At 43.5% G+C, this 13,071-nt stretch overlaps 1 protein-coding gene across 1 annotated transcript in view; it reads right to left on the bottom strand.

Annotated features, from left to right (window-relative positions):
* LOC146511908 (NACHT, LRR and PYD domains-containing protein 12-like) overlaps positions 1-13,071 on the bottom strand; it is a 249,349-nt gene that overhangs the window by 141,835 nt on the left and 94,443 nt on the right. The window contains exons 12-14 of the mRNA XM_085171639.1: positions 12,889-13,062; positions 10,941-11,117; positions 7,199-7,375 (exon numbers count right to left, since the gene is read on the bottom strand). Of these exons, the coding sequence (XP_085027765.1) occupies positions 7,199-7,375; positions 10,941-11,117; positions 12,889-13,062 (528 nt within the window). The remainder of the gene's footprint in view (positions 1-7,198; positions 7,376-10,940; positions 11,118-12,888; positions 13,063-13,071) is intronic.

Genomic DNA, 13,071 nt, shown 5'->3' with positions numbered 1-13,071 from the left:
TAAATAACACATGAAAGAACAAAACAATATAAACAAACAAACAAACATGGTAAAAAGAAGCCAAACGTGTGATGAAATTGTTCCATCACGCTCACTCACTATTCTCTCAATCTTCACGGGGCTGCTGCAACAATGTACCTGGGATTACCGTAATGATGCAAATATGAATGAAAAGCGCAGAGTTGCTGCTCTCAGGAATCATTGGACTTCTTTTAATTGAGGAAATGGATCAGGAGTTACGGTAGTTACAGATGTTTAATACAACCCTAGAAAAGAGCTTTCTGTAGAGCTGTGCGATACGGAAAGATTTTTTATGTATCCGATACAAGTAAATACATGGATACATACGTGGAGACACACCGATGGACACGGAGACACACAGAGTCATGCAGACGACGCCAACACAGGCAGACACACACTATAAATACACACCAGGTAATGAGGGGACGACACACAGGAGGGGAGCACAGCTGAACCACAAGACGAGACACAAACCTTCAAAGTAAAACAGGAAACACACAGACTGTTTTACAACACAAGGACAGGAACAGAGCACAGAGGACAGACACAGGCAGGGCTGAGAAAACACGGAAGCACTAAACATAAGAACCAAACCCTAAGAACGAATACAAACTCAGAATAAACACCAAACACAAGATGAAACCAAAAGGAAACACAAAACGCTGCGACCCAGGACCCTGACAAAAGGAGTTCACAATGGCCAATTATACTCTGGAGCCCAGAGGGTACTTTTAAAGTAACACAATAGAGGACATGGTGTAGAGACACTGACACTCACTGCCCTGGATGTAATAAAGGCCTGAATGTGTCATAAACTTAGGAGTAGACTTGTAGGAGACCCTCCCCCCCCTTGAGCTGTGAAAATAAGACAAAGAGAAGCTAAAGCTGAGTGGAAATTCCCCAGAGGATACCTGGGTGGGGTCTCAGTGGTTGTAACGGGATAACTTTGGTCAGGAAGGGAGATGGACTTTGACCGACAGGAAGTGACGTACGCAGAGACACATACACATATATGCACATACGCACATGCAGGCACTCCCGTGCTCACACAAACACAGTGCTTTAGTTTTATGGCACATCGTAGAGGGCTTAGAATGGGGGTCACTTCTATAAAACTGTGTGCAATAGACAAAGGAGCTGAGATTTGCAGAGGGACACCGGCCTTGCATCTCCCCTTCTAGAAGGTTCATGCGTAACTGAAGATGAGGTTTTGTGAAACGAGTACTGAGTCTGGTGTCGTCTCTGATGGCCTGAGGAAGAAAAAAGAACCGGGGTGAAACTGCTTTACACAACACTGCATATAGTAATACAGTGTAGTATTAAACTTATTAAACTTAATAGTGTAGCATTAAGTGGACACAGCCCTGAAAATAAAGGCATTAGACCATGTGTCCTTGGGGGGTAGACGGCTGTAGACACTCGCACAAGCTTGCCTGAGAAAATGTAGATACCAGGCGAGCATCTTCTAGTGGAAAGTTACTGAGACACTGTTGTTTAGACTAGAATGACAGAGCTTCTGTAATAAAACTGTCAGGGGCGCACCACCATTTGGAGCTCCGCAGCAACAGTTTATGCAGGACTCTAATTGTGTAAGAAAATGAAGTGTTGAATGATCTATTGAGCAGTGTTTTGTCTTCCATCGGATGCCTCTGAGGAATCAAAAGAACCTGGTGAAGTGTTGATATTTAATAGTAGCCAAAGACCGCGGGGGTTTGAAAACGATGTGCTGGGAGTTCGCTGTTCTCGCCCTGGTCAGCTATCGAGCTGGTGGGTAACAGACGTCTCCAAAAATGTTGGAGCACTTTTGCAAATATGTGATATCGTGACAAACCGAGCAGATATTTGAAGTTTACACTCCTACATTCTCAAACAGGAGCCCCAGCAGAGATGGATGGCTGGCGCGGCTCCCCGGAGCCCCCAGTCGGAGCAGATGCAGGGCCAGCAGGTGTGGAGCCTCCTGGCTGAGGCAGCTGAAGCTGTGGGTGGCTGTCAGCCAGCTCAGGATGCCTTTTGGGCTGCAGCAGCATAAACTCCTCAGCAGGCTGGGTAAGCTTGCGTGAGCTCTCTGTGGAGGCTGTTGCAGCTGACTCACCCGAGCGGTGCAAACTTAGTTACCTTCAAGGCTCCAGAGTCAGCTGAGGTCAGCAGCTCAGCCTCTGGGGAGGCTCTGGGGAGGTTACAATCCCTGGAACAGCCAGGTCTCTACAACCAGAAACAGTCTTTGCATGTGCAGCTTCAGAACCAGACTTGAAGTTCCAGTTAGTGTCCGATGTCCCAGAAACACTCAGGTGCTCACTGAGCAATCTCTTGAGGCCAACACTCAGAAAGTAAAACAGTCTCTGAGCCTTTGTGGGAACATTTATCGTCTGTGCTGGAAAGGTGGAAACATCTGGGAGATGCAGCCTTAACACACTGGGTTTCACACGTCCTTGGAGGCAGCTCACTAAACTCAGGGACGCAGACAAAATCAGCACTTGCAGGAACACAATGTGCCCTCTCACAATGAGCTTGGAAGCAGAAACTGAGTTTTCCTCACTGACTGTTTTAGACAGTATTGTGGGAGCAACACAAAAAGCAGCTTCAGCTGGAAACACACAGTTTAGTGTCTTTGCTGCTCGCTTTAAGTCACAATAAACAGAAAACTCATTGTGTCTCATGTCAGAATCAAATCACTCATATACAGGTAAGGAAGAGGCGGAGCTTATTTCCTGCAGGGAGAGGTTAGCAGTCTGTGTCTTTCTCATTTCTGACTCCTAAAGAGCTGAAAAACACAGGCTGTTATTGGCTGGCTGACACTGGGATTAATGTCCTTGAAGCCAGCAGTCTTTAATGTCCAGGTTCAGAACGGGCAGGTGAAAAACAGTCCTTTATGTTCTCTGATGTTCAATCAACTGTCCTGATTACTGAGGGAGCAGAGAAAGTGTCTCCATCACTCACCACAGCTGGATGCTCTGAAATCCTGGAATCCAGCTGTGGAGAGGAGCGCCGGCGGCGTGGACGCAGTTTAGTAATCAGGGAACGGGAGACAGGAGGGAAACACAGCTGGGACCAATTACACACACGAGACAGGAAACACTAACACAGGACTGTCAAAGTAAAACAGGAAATACAGAGTCCAAAGTAAGGAGACGTGGGACACAGTGAAGACACAGAAACAGAAACCAGAACTATAATCACAAAACTCAGAAACATAAAGAGTGAATCAGCTGATTCAGTGTTTGTGACAAAAACATGGATCCTGGTTAATAAGTTGTGTTTGTTTGTTTCTGTATTATTTTGTGTATCGTTCTTATGAGCTGTTGTTTTTTCACTGAAATATTATTTAATTGTTTTAAGCTTTTTGTTGACTTTAAAGTGTTTAAGTTGATATTTTTGAACATTTAATTTGTTCGATTATTGTAGAGTGGATAAAACTGTCAAACACAGCTGCTTCCAGCATGGCCGGAGGAGAGGTGGCCGAGCAGACGCACAACACACACAGCTCACAGGTTTGCATTTCTAGATATTGCAGATGTTGCAGAAATTGACAGTAAAGAACTCAGAGATCCAGCGCTGTCTCCTGCCCCTGATTTATACACCACAACACAACGACAGGCGTAACTCACACAAACGGGTAACATGAGGCTCAGATGCTTTGGACATGTTCACATATACTGGACACAGAATGATGAAGATGGAGCTGCAGGAAGGAGGAAAAGAGGAAAACACAGAAAAGATTCACAGATGTGGTGAAAAAGGACACGACAGGTTCTGTTTGTTAGTTTGGTTTTTCTTTATTTGGTAAAGATTCAGAAATAAAGAGAAGATCACATGTTTGAATATTATATTAATGTTCTGTAACTACACAAGTTGTAAAATCTTTCCAGAGTGAGACAGAGACTGTGCAGAGACTGTAGAAGGACAGAGCAGCAGCAGAGCAGTCCAGATACACTGATGATCCTCTGTCAGATCCAGAGGGACACACAGGGGTGATGCTGGACTCTACATTGTGTCTGACAGTGGAGCTGTTCTCAGAGCAGTTCACTCTGCAGCACTGACAGTCATCTGCACTTCATTCCTCTGTCAGTCACTGCTGGATGAAGCTCTCCTCTCCACCTCCCAGTAACATGGCCCAGTCAGAGCGTCTCTACACACAAGCTGCTGCTGCTTCAACCTCTCTGGATCATCAGGACACAGCTGCTCCTCTCTCAGCACACACACCGTCCTGTTTACCATCATCTCCACCTGCAGAGAGAAGGAGGAAGAGCAGAGGAGATAAACGAGTGTTTCCAGAGACTCTTCATCAGCTGTCAGTCAGTGATGCAGCACATCCAGTATAAAGAGCAGCAGGGACTTCAGTGCTGGGACTGTACTAGGACTCATTGTTGCTTCACTTTCTCTAATCTTTGGATTTTTATTGAAGTTGATGGAAATGTTTTTCCCTCCTAGTTTGAGTTTGGACTTTCATTCATTAGAAGAACCTTGGTGTGTCCACTCTGAGCTCTGTAGGAACCCCAACAACAAGCCCAACAATCCAGATGGACGTTCCAGCTGTTAACTGGAGGAATTCCATCCAAACATCTGCTCTCACTAAATTCTTCCTCACCTACAGACTGTGTTCTTCACTGCTTTAAACTTGGAAATGAATGCAGTCATTGGTCTGCGTGCTGCTTTGTTCAGAGAGCTGATTGGCTGTTGACAGCGTTTGATCAGAGTGTGTCAGCCGTTACTATGGTGACCATAAAGGTGAGAAACAGGAAGTGTTTGTGTCCAATCCTGAAGCCTGTCACCGTTCTCCTCTCACAGCTTCACTGAGAAGCTGCAGCTTTACAGGAAACACTGGATCTTTGTTTCATACTGACTGTGTTTAGTACAATACTGCTGACAGCACCACCCACTCACTCCATCACTCTACTGACCTCAGAGTCTCCAGTCTGTAGTCTGGACTCTTCTTAAGATCAGACAGCTGCTTCACATCTAGATACTCCAGCTTGTTTCCTCTCAGCTCCAGCTGTCTCAGATGGGAGGGGTTGGACTTCAGTGCTGCTGCCAGATAATCACAGCTGATCTCTGACAAACCACAGAAATCCAATCTGTATAAAGAATGAAAGATGTAAGTTTATTAGACAAAGTGCTTGAAATCATTCAGTTTCACATCATCTGTTCAGAGCTGAAGAAGGTTCAGAATGTAGAAGTTTAGAAAATGGAAACTCCAAACAGCTGAAGCCAACAGGAAGCAGCTTCAAACAAACACAACAAGAGAAAAAACTCTGAATGTTTCACATTAAAGTCGTACATTTCTCATAAAAACAGGACAAAGACTTGAAAAAGTCGTGTTTTTCCTTCCAGGAACCACAAGGCTTCACTTTTAAAGGTGAAGTGTGAAAGAAATGGACATATTTGAAGTCCAACACCTTTTTCCAGTCACATTATTAAAGCAGACAAACTACAAGCTCATTTTCATTCCAACAAGTCATCTTCTGACCTGGACTAACAACACTGGTCTCTATGTGCAGCTGGCTGTGAGACCAGTGCTCAGGGACCGTCTACAAAGTGCAACACTGAAAGAACATCACACACTCATTTGCTTCCATCACACAAACATCTACTGTCATTATTGTCACCAAACTCTGTGGATCCTTTATTGCAAATTCAAATGGGATCAAATGGTCAGACAAAAGAGGGTTATGAGGAAATATGATGAAATGTTGTGTATTAGCAGCAAGTTATTGAATCATTTTCCTCAGAAACCAAACAAAATGATTGACAAACATGTTTTTACAAACTCAGTGTTGGACTTGGATCAGCAGGATAAGCTGATGTTTAAAGGCATTTGAGTCTCGCTGTATGAGAGTCCAGTTATTACTCAATATTTATGGATGATGTTCTTTCAGTGTTGCACTTTGTAGACGCTCCCTGAGCCTCACAGCCAGCTGCACATGGACATGCTGACATTACCCAGCATTAGAGGCGGCTGTAAAAAATTCATGTTCCCATTTAAATGGTTTTAATTTGAATAAAACAATGTTGATTCATTCAATCCTGAATCGATGTTTAATATAAATGTATTTTGCTAGAATCTCAGCTTAAAGCTCACAAACTATTTCAACAAGCAGCAAACAGCTAAAACAGTAAATGAGAGCAGCTAAACACACAAAGATGGAAACAGAGCGTGGATCGTTCACTCGACGGCACGTACACGGACACGCCGTCGGGGCTGAAAGTGGACAGCTCACAGATCCTGAAGCTGCAGGTTTCATCTGTCTCCAACCAAAACTGAGTGAAGCAGCAGCAAAAGAAGATCCAAACTCTGCTTCACGTTTGATAAATATGCTCATGAATTCTCTCTGACTTTGGCTGTTCCTGCCTGCACAGCTCTCTCTCTCTCTCTCTCAGTGTACTCCAAGAACAGCTTCAAACATCTGTTTCTGCATCATTCACTGTTTATTAGCCACCAGTCTGCTGTTGTGTTCAGTGCTGTCGGCCTCTGACAGTAAAGCCTCATTTCTGCTGTTCCATGGAAACTTTTTAAAATGATGACAGATTACAAACTCTCAGCTGTGTCTGTAATCAAACCTCTGTAACTTTGCTTCACTTCAGCAGCATCAGCTCATGTTCACATGTTGATTCATGGTTTGCTTCAGTTTTTGATCGACTGCAGAAGATTTTGAAGGTTATCTGCTATAAAAAGCCAGAAGAGGAAAATCTGCTTCATGTGTTTCTGTTTGATCCTCAGTGACTTTGACACAAAGGCCTCTGCTGTGATGATCACACCTCTGATCAAGTCTCACAGTGTCACAACTGATCAATGATCAGAGTTAGAATATTTCTGACTGTCTGCTGTGTGCCGTGACCTTTGACCTGCTAAAGACAGTCAGCTGTGGATTATTCATTGTTGTGTCTGATACTTAGAACTGTGAGGAAGAAGCTACACAGTTAATCAGGGTCCCCTCTCTCTGAATCAGGAAAGGTGGGCAGGCTGCGTGTGGGCCGCGGGCCATACGTTGAGTCTCACTGTTTGAAATGTGAACATTGTTCTGCTGCAGTCAATGGACTAAACCAGAGAAGAAGAAAACAGACTTTACCATGAAGATCCTCAGTGTGGATCAGTATAATATCAGCCTGATGTCTGCAGTTTAGTGTCAGCACAACTTTCACATCATATTCATCTCAGCACAACTAAAACATGCTGACTGACCCCAGAGTTTCAAGTTTACATCCTGGACTCTCCAGGAAACCACACAGATGCTTCACTCCTGGATCCTGCAGGTTGTCGTTCTTGCTCAGGTGCAGCTCTCTCAGATGGGAGGGGTTGGACTTCAGTGCTGCTGCCAGATAATCACAGCTGATCTCTGACAAACCACAGCGCTCCAATCTGTATAAAGAATGAAAGATGTAAGTTTATTAGACAAAGTGCTTGAAATCATTCAGTGTTTCATCATCTGTTCAGAGCTGAAGAAGGTTCAGAATGTAGAAGTTTAGAAAATGGAAACTCCAAACAGCTGAAGCCAACAGGAAGCAGCTTCAAACAAACACAACAAGAGAAAAAACTCTGAATGTTTCACATTAAAGTCGCACATTTCTCATAAAAACAGGACAAAGACTTGAAAAAGTCGTGTTTTTCCTTCCAGGAACCACATGGCTTCACTTTTAAAGGTGAAGTGTGAAAGAAATGGACATATTTGAAGTCCAACACCTTTTTCCAGTCACATTATTAAAGCAGACAAACTACAAGCTCATTTTCATTCCAACAAGTCATCTTCTGACCTGGACTAACAACACTGGTCTCTATGTGCAGCTGGCTGTGAGACCAGTGCTCAGGGAGCGTCTACAAAGTGCAACACTGAAAGAACATCACACACTCATTTGCTTCCATCACACAAACATCTACTGTCATTATTCATGTTCCTGCTCCTCTGGATTCACACGGAGCTTCTGGTTTTCATTTACCCGTTGCCATTTTGAACCGTAGTATCCATAACTCAGACTGAGCATGCTCAGAGCTGATTGACCTGACTGTGATCAGTTCCTGGAATAAACCTTATTGTCTAATATTGTTATTAACCCTTTAAAACCGGTCGGGGCGGGCATGCTCCATTTTGCGTAACTATTTTTAAATCTCTGTAGAACTGGAACCACATAAGCTAGCGCGATAATTTGTTTGCATATGGAACCGGAGGAGTTGTACTTACATCTTATGCCATCAGCTTGTCCTCGGTCACAGTTTTCTTCCACTTATAGCTTTGCAAAAACTGCATAAAAAGTACTCGCAGCAACAAAAGCATAATATGCCAGAAACACGCTTTGCCGATCCGATCAGCTGTTTGCAACACTTCCTATGTTGGAATAGACGTCAGCGCGAACTATCACGTGTCCGCCATTACCTGCCCGAAATCGGAAGTGACATTTTTGCAGAAAATGTCGTTTTTTAGTCCGCCAGAGCTTCTCTTTATATTTTCACATGCTGTGGAGCAAACTTTGGGAGCATTTCAAGTTGCTATACATCAATACAACCATTATAGCCCAAATTGTAATAATATGTCTGCATTAAGTCCATAGAAACTACATGAATTACAAAAAAGTGCCATAAACTACAAAACACGGATAATCATTTTTGTGTTTTTACATATATTTCTAGTTGGAGAAATTCAAGAGGTTTATCCCTCAAAACTGTAAATACAAAAAGTTTCACAAAATAGTTTCCCACCACAGGAAATTTATTTTGAGTGTCTTCATAGTTTCATTTTTGAGATACACTGAGACTTAGAGCTTTTTATTGTCATTGTGCAGTTTCTTGCACAGCGAAATTGGGTAGCTGAACCACAAAGGTGCTAAAGTAAGAAGAAGAGAAACTGATATACAACGAAGGCGGAAAATAAATAAATAATTAAATAAATAGAATAAAATAAAAAACAGTGTATATGTATACATATGTGAGTGGAACTATATACATGGTGTATGTGTAGGAAACATTGAAACAGACTGGGACCAAAATAATTGCACAGAACATGGAAAGACTGAGATATTGCACATAGATGATCAACAGCAGTGTCAGGGTGGATGTGTTGGGGAAGTCTTTACACACTAGTTTGCATTAAGAGTTCTGACAGCCCACGGGAATACACCAATTTTTATATGCTGCAGGAAAAAGGAAAATAAATATTATACTGCAAATTTGCAAACAAACAGAAGGTGCATCAAAATAAACTATTTCCAGCAGCAATTTGACTTCTAAGCATCCCAGAAACGACTCAGAAAAGCATAAAGTCAAACATGTCTTTTAAAAACACCAGTGTAGGTTTATAAGGCCCTGAAGACTAAAAAAAAACACCTAAGTTTTCCACAAAAATGACATCATTTCCGGTTTCGGGCAGGTCATGGGGGACACGTGATAGTTCGCGCTGACGTCCATTCCAACCTAGGAAGTGTTGCAAACAGCTGATCAGATCAACAAAGCGTGTTTCTGGCATATTATGCTTTTGTTGCTGCAAGTGCTTTTTATGCAGTTTTGCAAAGCTATAAGTGGAAGAAAACTGTGACCGAGGACAAGCTGATGGCATAAGATGTAAGTACAACTCCTCCGGTTCCATATGCAAAACAAATTATTGCGCTAGCTCATGTGGTTCCAGTTCTACAGAGATTTAAAAATAGTTATGTCATGAATCGCTGTGTGGCAGGCAGGAGTTGGACACAAGATGCAGGCACCCAGACTCGAGGGATGAACTCAAAAAACTCAGCTTTATTTGCTGACAGGGGAAAGCATACAAAACTAAACTAAACTGGGAAAATATGAACTCACACTTTGCAGAGAGGCACACGAGGAAACACACAGCTTGAGGGACGACGCGACACTGACTCAGAGAAACAGGGTTTAAATACACTGGGAAGTAACGAGGGGAATGAGACACAGAAGGAGGGCACAGCTGGGAGAAATCAGGACTGACGAGACAAGCAAAGCAGGACGCATTCACATAAGACACGGACCTTCAAAGTAAAACAGGAAGTATCACACAGTGACGCGAACACGGTGGAGACAGCAACTAAGAAACACAGAGACAAACCATAAGGTAGAGGGCTCTCAGAACCGAAAGACACAGAGGGAAACTCAAACATGCAGACAGACTTACACAGAACAGAGGGGACACACAGAAACATGAAGGGATCGAAACTAGAAACCATAGAATAACTCACAAGTACAATAATACAAAAAGCACAAAGAACTAAACATGCTGGGTCAGGAGACCCAGGACCCTGACAAGTTATGCACAACGGAGCGTGCCCGCCCCGACCGGTCTTAAAGGATTAAACACAGTGAGCACACACAGAGGCAGACTCTGTCTAAACCCTCAGAACAAAAGCTGTCCACATGTTTCTGTCAGTCCAAATACTTCAAGCAGTTTTTGCTGTGATCACTGCCTTCACACTGTTACAGTCAAAGCTGGAAATCATTCACAAGGAAACTTCATATTCACCAACACTCAGTGTGATGTCATCAGGGAATGTCTCCGCCTCCAGCTCACATCAAAGCATATGACTACCTGAGCAGCTAGCATTACCCAGCATGCCGTGCAGCAGTGTCAGTTTGTAAATGTGCAATAATTCCTGCTCCAAACTGTTTCACAGATTGCTGTGTCCCGTGACCTTTGAACCTTAGAACTGTGAGGAAGAAGCTACACAGTTAATCAGGGTCCCCTCTCTCTGAATCAGGAAAGGTGGGCAGGCCGCGTGTGGGCCGCGGGCCATACGTTGAGTCTCACTGTTTGAAATGTGAACATTGTTCTGCTGCAGTCAATGGACTAAACCAGAGAAGAAGAAAACAGACTTTACCATGAAGATCCTCAGTGTGGATCAGTATAATATCAGCCTGATGTCTGCAGTTTAGTGTCAGCACAACTTTCACATCATATTCATCTCAGCACAACTAAAACATGCTGACTGACCTCAGAGTTTCAAGTTTACATCCTGGACTCTCCAGGAAACCACACAGATGCTTCACTCCTGGATCCTGCAGGTCGTAGTTCCTGCTCAGGTCCAGCTGTCTCAGATGGGAGGGGTTGGACTTCAGTGCTGCTGCCAGATAATCACAGCTGATCTCTGACAAACCACAGTACTCCAATCTGTATAAAGAATGAAAGATGTAAGTTTATTAGACAAAGTGCTTGAAATCATTCAGTGTTTCATCATCTGTTCAGAGCTGAAGAAGGTTCAGAATGTAGAAGTTTAGAAAATGGAAACTCCAAACAGCTGAAGCCAACAGGAAGCAGCTTCAAACAGGAAACTGTGCAGAGTTTCAGACTATATGTCCTGATGCAGCCAGTTGGATTTTGGAGATTTGAATCTCTGTTCTGTGACTAAGTCCTTGAATCATTTCTTCCAGTTGGTCCAACAAGACAGACTAAGTATTGGTATTGGCTGGTAGCTCTGAGAGTCCCACTGATGAGGTGTTTGTGTGGAAATCTCTTAGTGGGACCAAAGAGAGAAAAAGCCCTGGTCCTGATGCTGTGGGAGGGAAATGATTGAAGTGTGCTGTGAGGAACTGACTGGGAGATTTTCACACATTTTCCAGTCCTCCTTGGAACAACAGGAAGTTCCCAGCATATGGAAACAAAGGTTAAGTGTCCTATGGCACTCAGTGATGATGGTGCTGTGGCTCCACCACCTCCACCTCTTTGTAAAGGAACTAACTGTAATCTGAAGCTTCAAATGGAAATAAGACTTCCTCCACTAGGTGGCAGTGTCTGATGAGAAAGTGTTAGTGGAGCTGGCCTGGAGTCAGAAACAGGAAGATGTAGGATTTGGGCTGAAATGGGGAAAAGTGGTTCGCACTAGTGCCTTAAAGCAAGAAGGTTGTAGGTTGAAGCTTGTTGGCCTTTCTGTGGAGGTTGGATGTTCTCCCACAGTCCAATGAAATGCTGCTTAGGTTCATTGGTGCTTCTAAATTGGCTGTAGGTGTGGATGTGAGAGAGTGCTTCTCTGTCTCTCTCTGTTGGCCCTGTGATGGACTGCTCACCTGTGCAGGTGGACCACGCCTCTTGCCCTATGACAGCTAGGGCACAGGCTGCAGCCCTGTGAGCCTAAGCTGAATAAACAGTTAGCAAAAATGATCCATAGATGGCCTGAAATCCCCAGTTAGCAGTTTGGTAGATAGCTATGACATGCTAATCCCATCCAGCAGCTGTATTCTACCTGTAAGCTGATCCCTGCTGAGCCAAAGCACTTTTTCATATACAAATTACAACCTTTAATAGAAACCTATTGGTCAGCATCTTATTAGCCTGCTGTTAGCTTCATTCCACAGAAAACTGAGAGAAACTAACAGAGTTGATAAAGAATAAAGAGAAATGTGCTGATTTAAAGCCTTTGAAGTGCTTCAGATGATCTCTGTCCACTTCTGTCCACTCATTCATTCATGTAAGCTTTCTAATGCAGCTTTGATCTTCACAGTCTGCTTTATGAAACTCATTCTAACCCTGAATGTCAGAGTGTTCCTCCTTCTCTTTCCCATCATTCATGCTGGCAGTGGAGGAGATTTGGATGTTGGACTGTGTTTTGGATGATGTGTGTATGTTTGTGTTGGACTGCTGTCTGTAAAGCAAACGCACATTTTGCTTTGGATTTCAGTGTCACACAGACTTTAAGGTGGAATGAAGAGTTGGAGAGTTTCACAGTGAATCATCCAGTGGAGGATTTTTCTTCTTCTTTGAAGGTTTGAAATGTGAACATTGTTCTGCTGCAGTCAATGGACTAAACCAGAGAAGAAGAAAACAGACTTTACCATGAAGATCCTCAGTGTGGATCAGTATAATATCAGCCTGATGTCTGCAGTTTAGTGTCAGCACAACTTTCACATCATATTCATCTCAGCACAACTAAAACATGCTGACTGACCCCAGAGTTTCAAGTTTACATCCTGGACTCTCCAGGAAACCACACAGATGCTTCACTCCTGGATCCTTCAGGTTGTTCCAGGTCAGCTCCAGCTGTCTCAGATGGGAGGGGTTGGACTTCAGTGCTGCTGTCAGATAGCCACAGCTGATCTCTGACAAACCACAGTCCTCCAATCTGTATAAA

The sequence above is a fragment of the Neolamprologus multifasciatus genome, chromosome 9 (genome assembly GCF_963576455.1).
Source record: "Neolamprologus multifasciatus chromosome 9, fNeoMul1.2, whole genome shotgun sequence".
Taxonomy (NCBI): Eukaryota; Metazoa; Chordata; class Actinopteri; order Cichliformes; family Cichlidae; genus Neolamprologus; species Neolamprologus multifasciatus.
The sequence above is the reverse complement of the archived record's forward strand: the minus strand, read 5'-3'. Positions and strand labels throughout refer to the sequence as shown.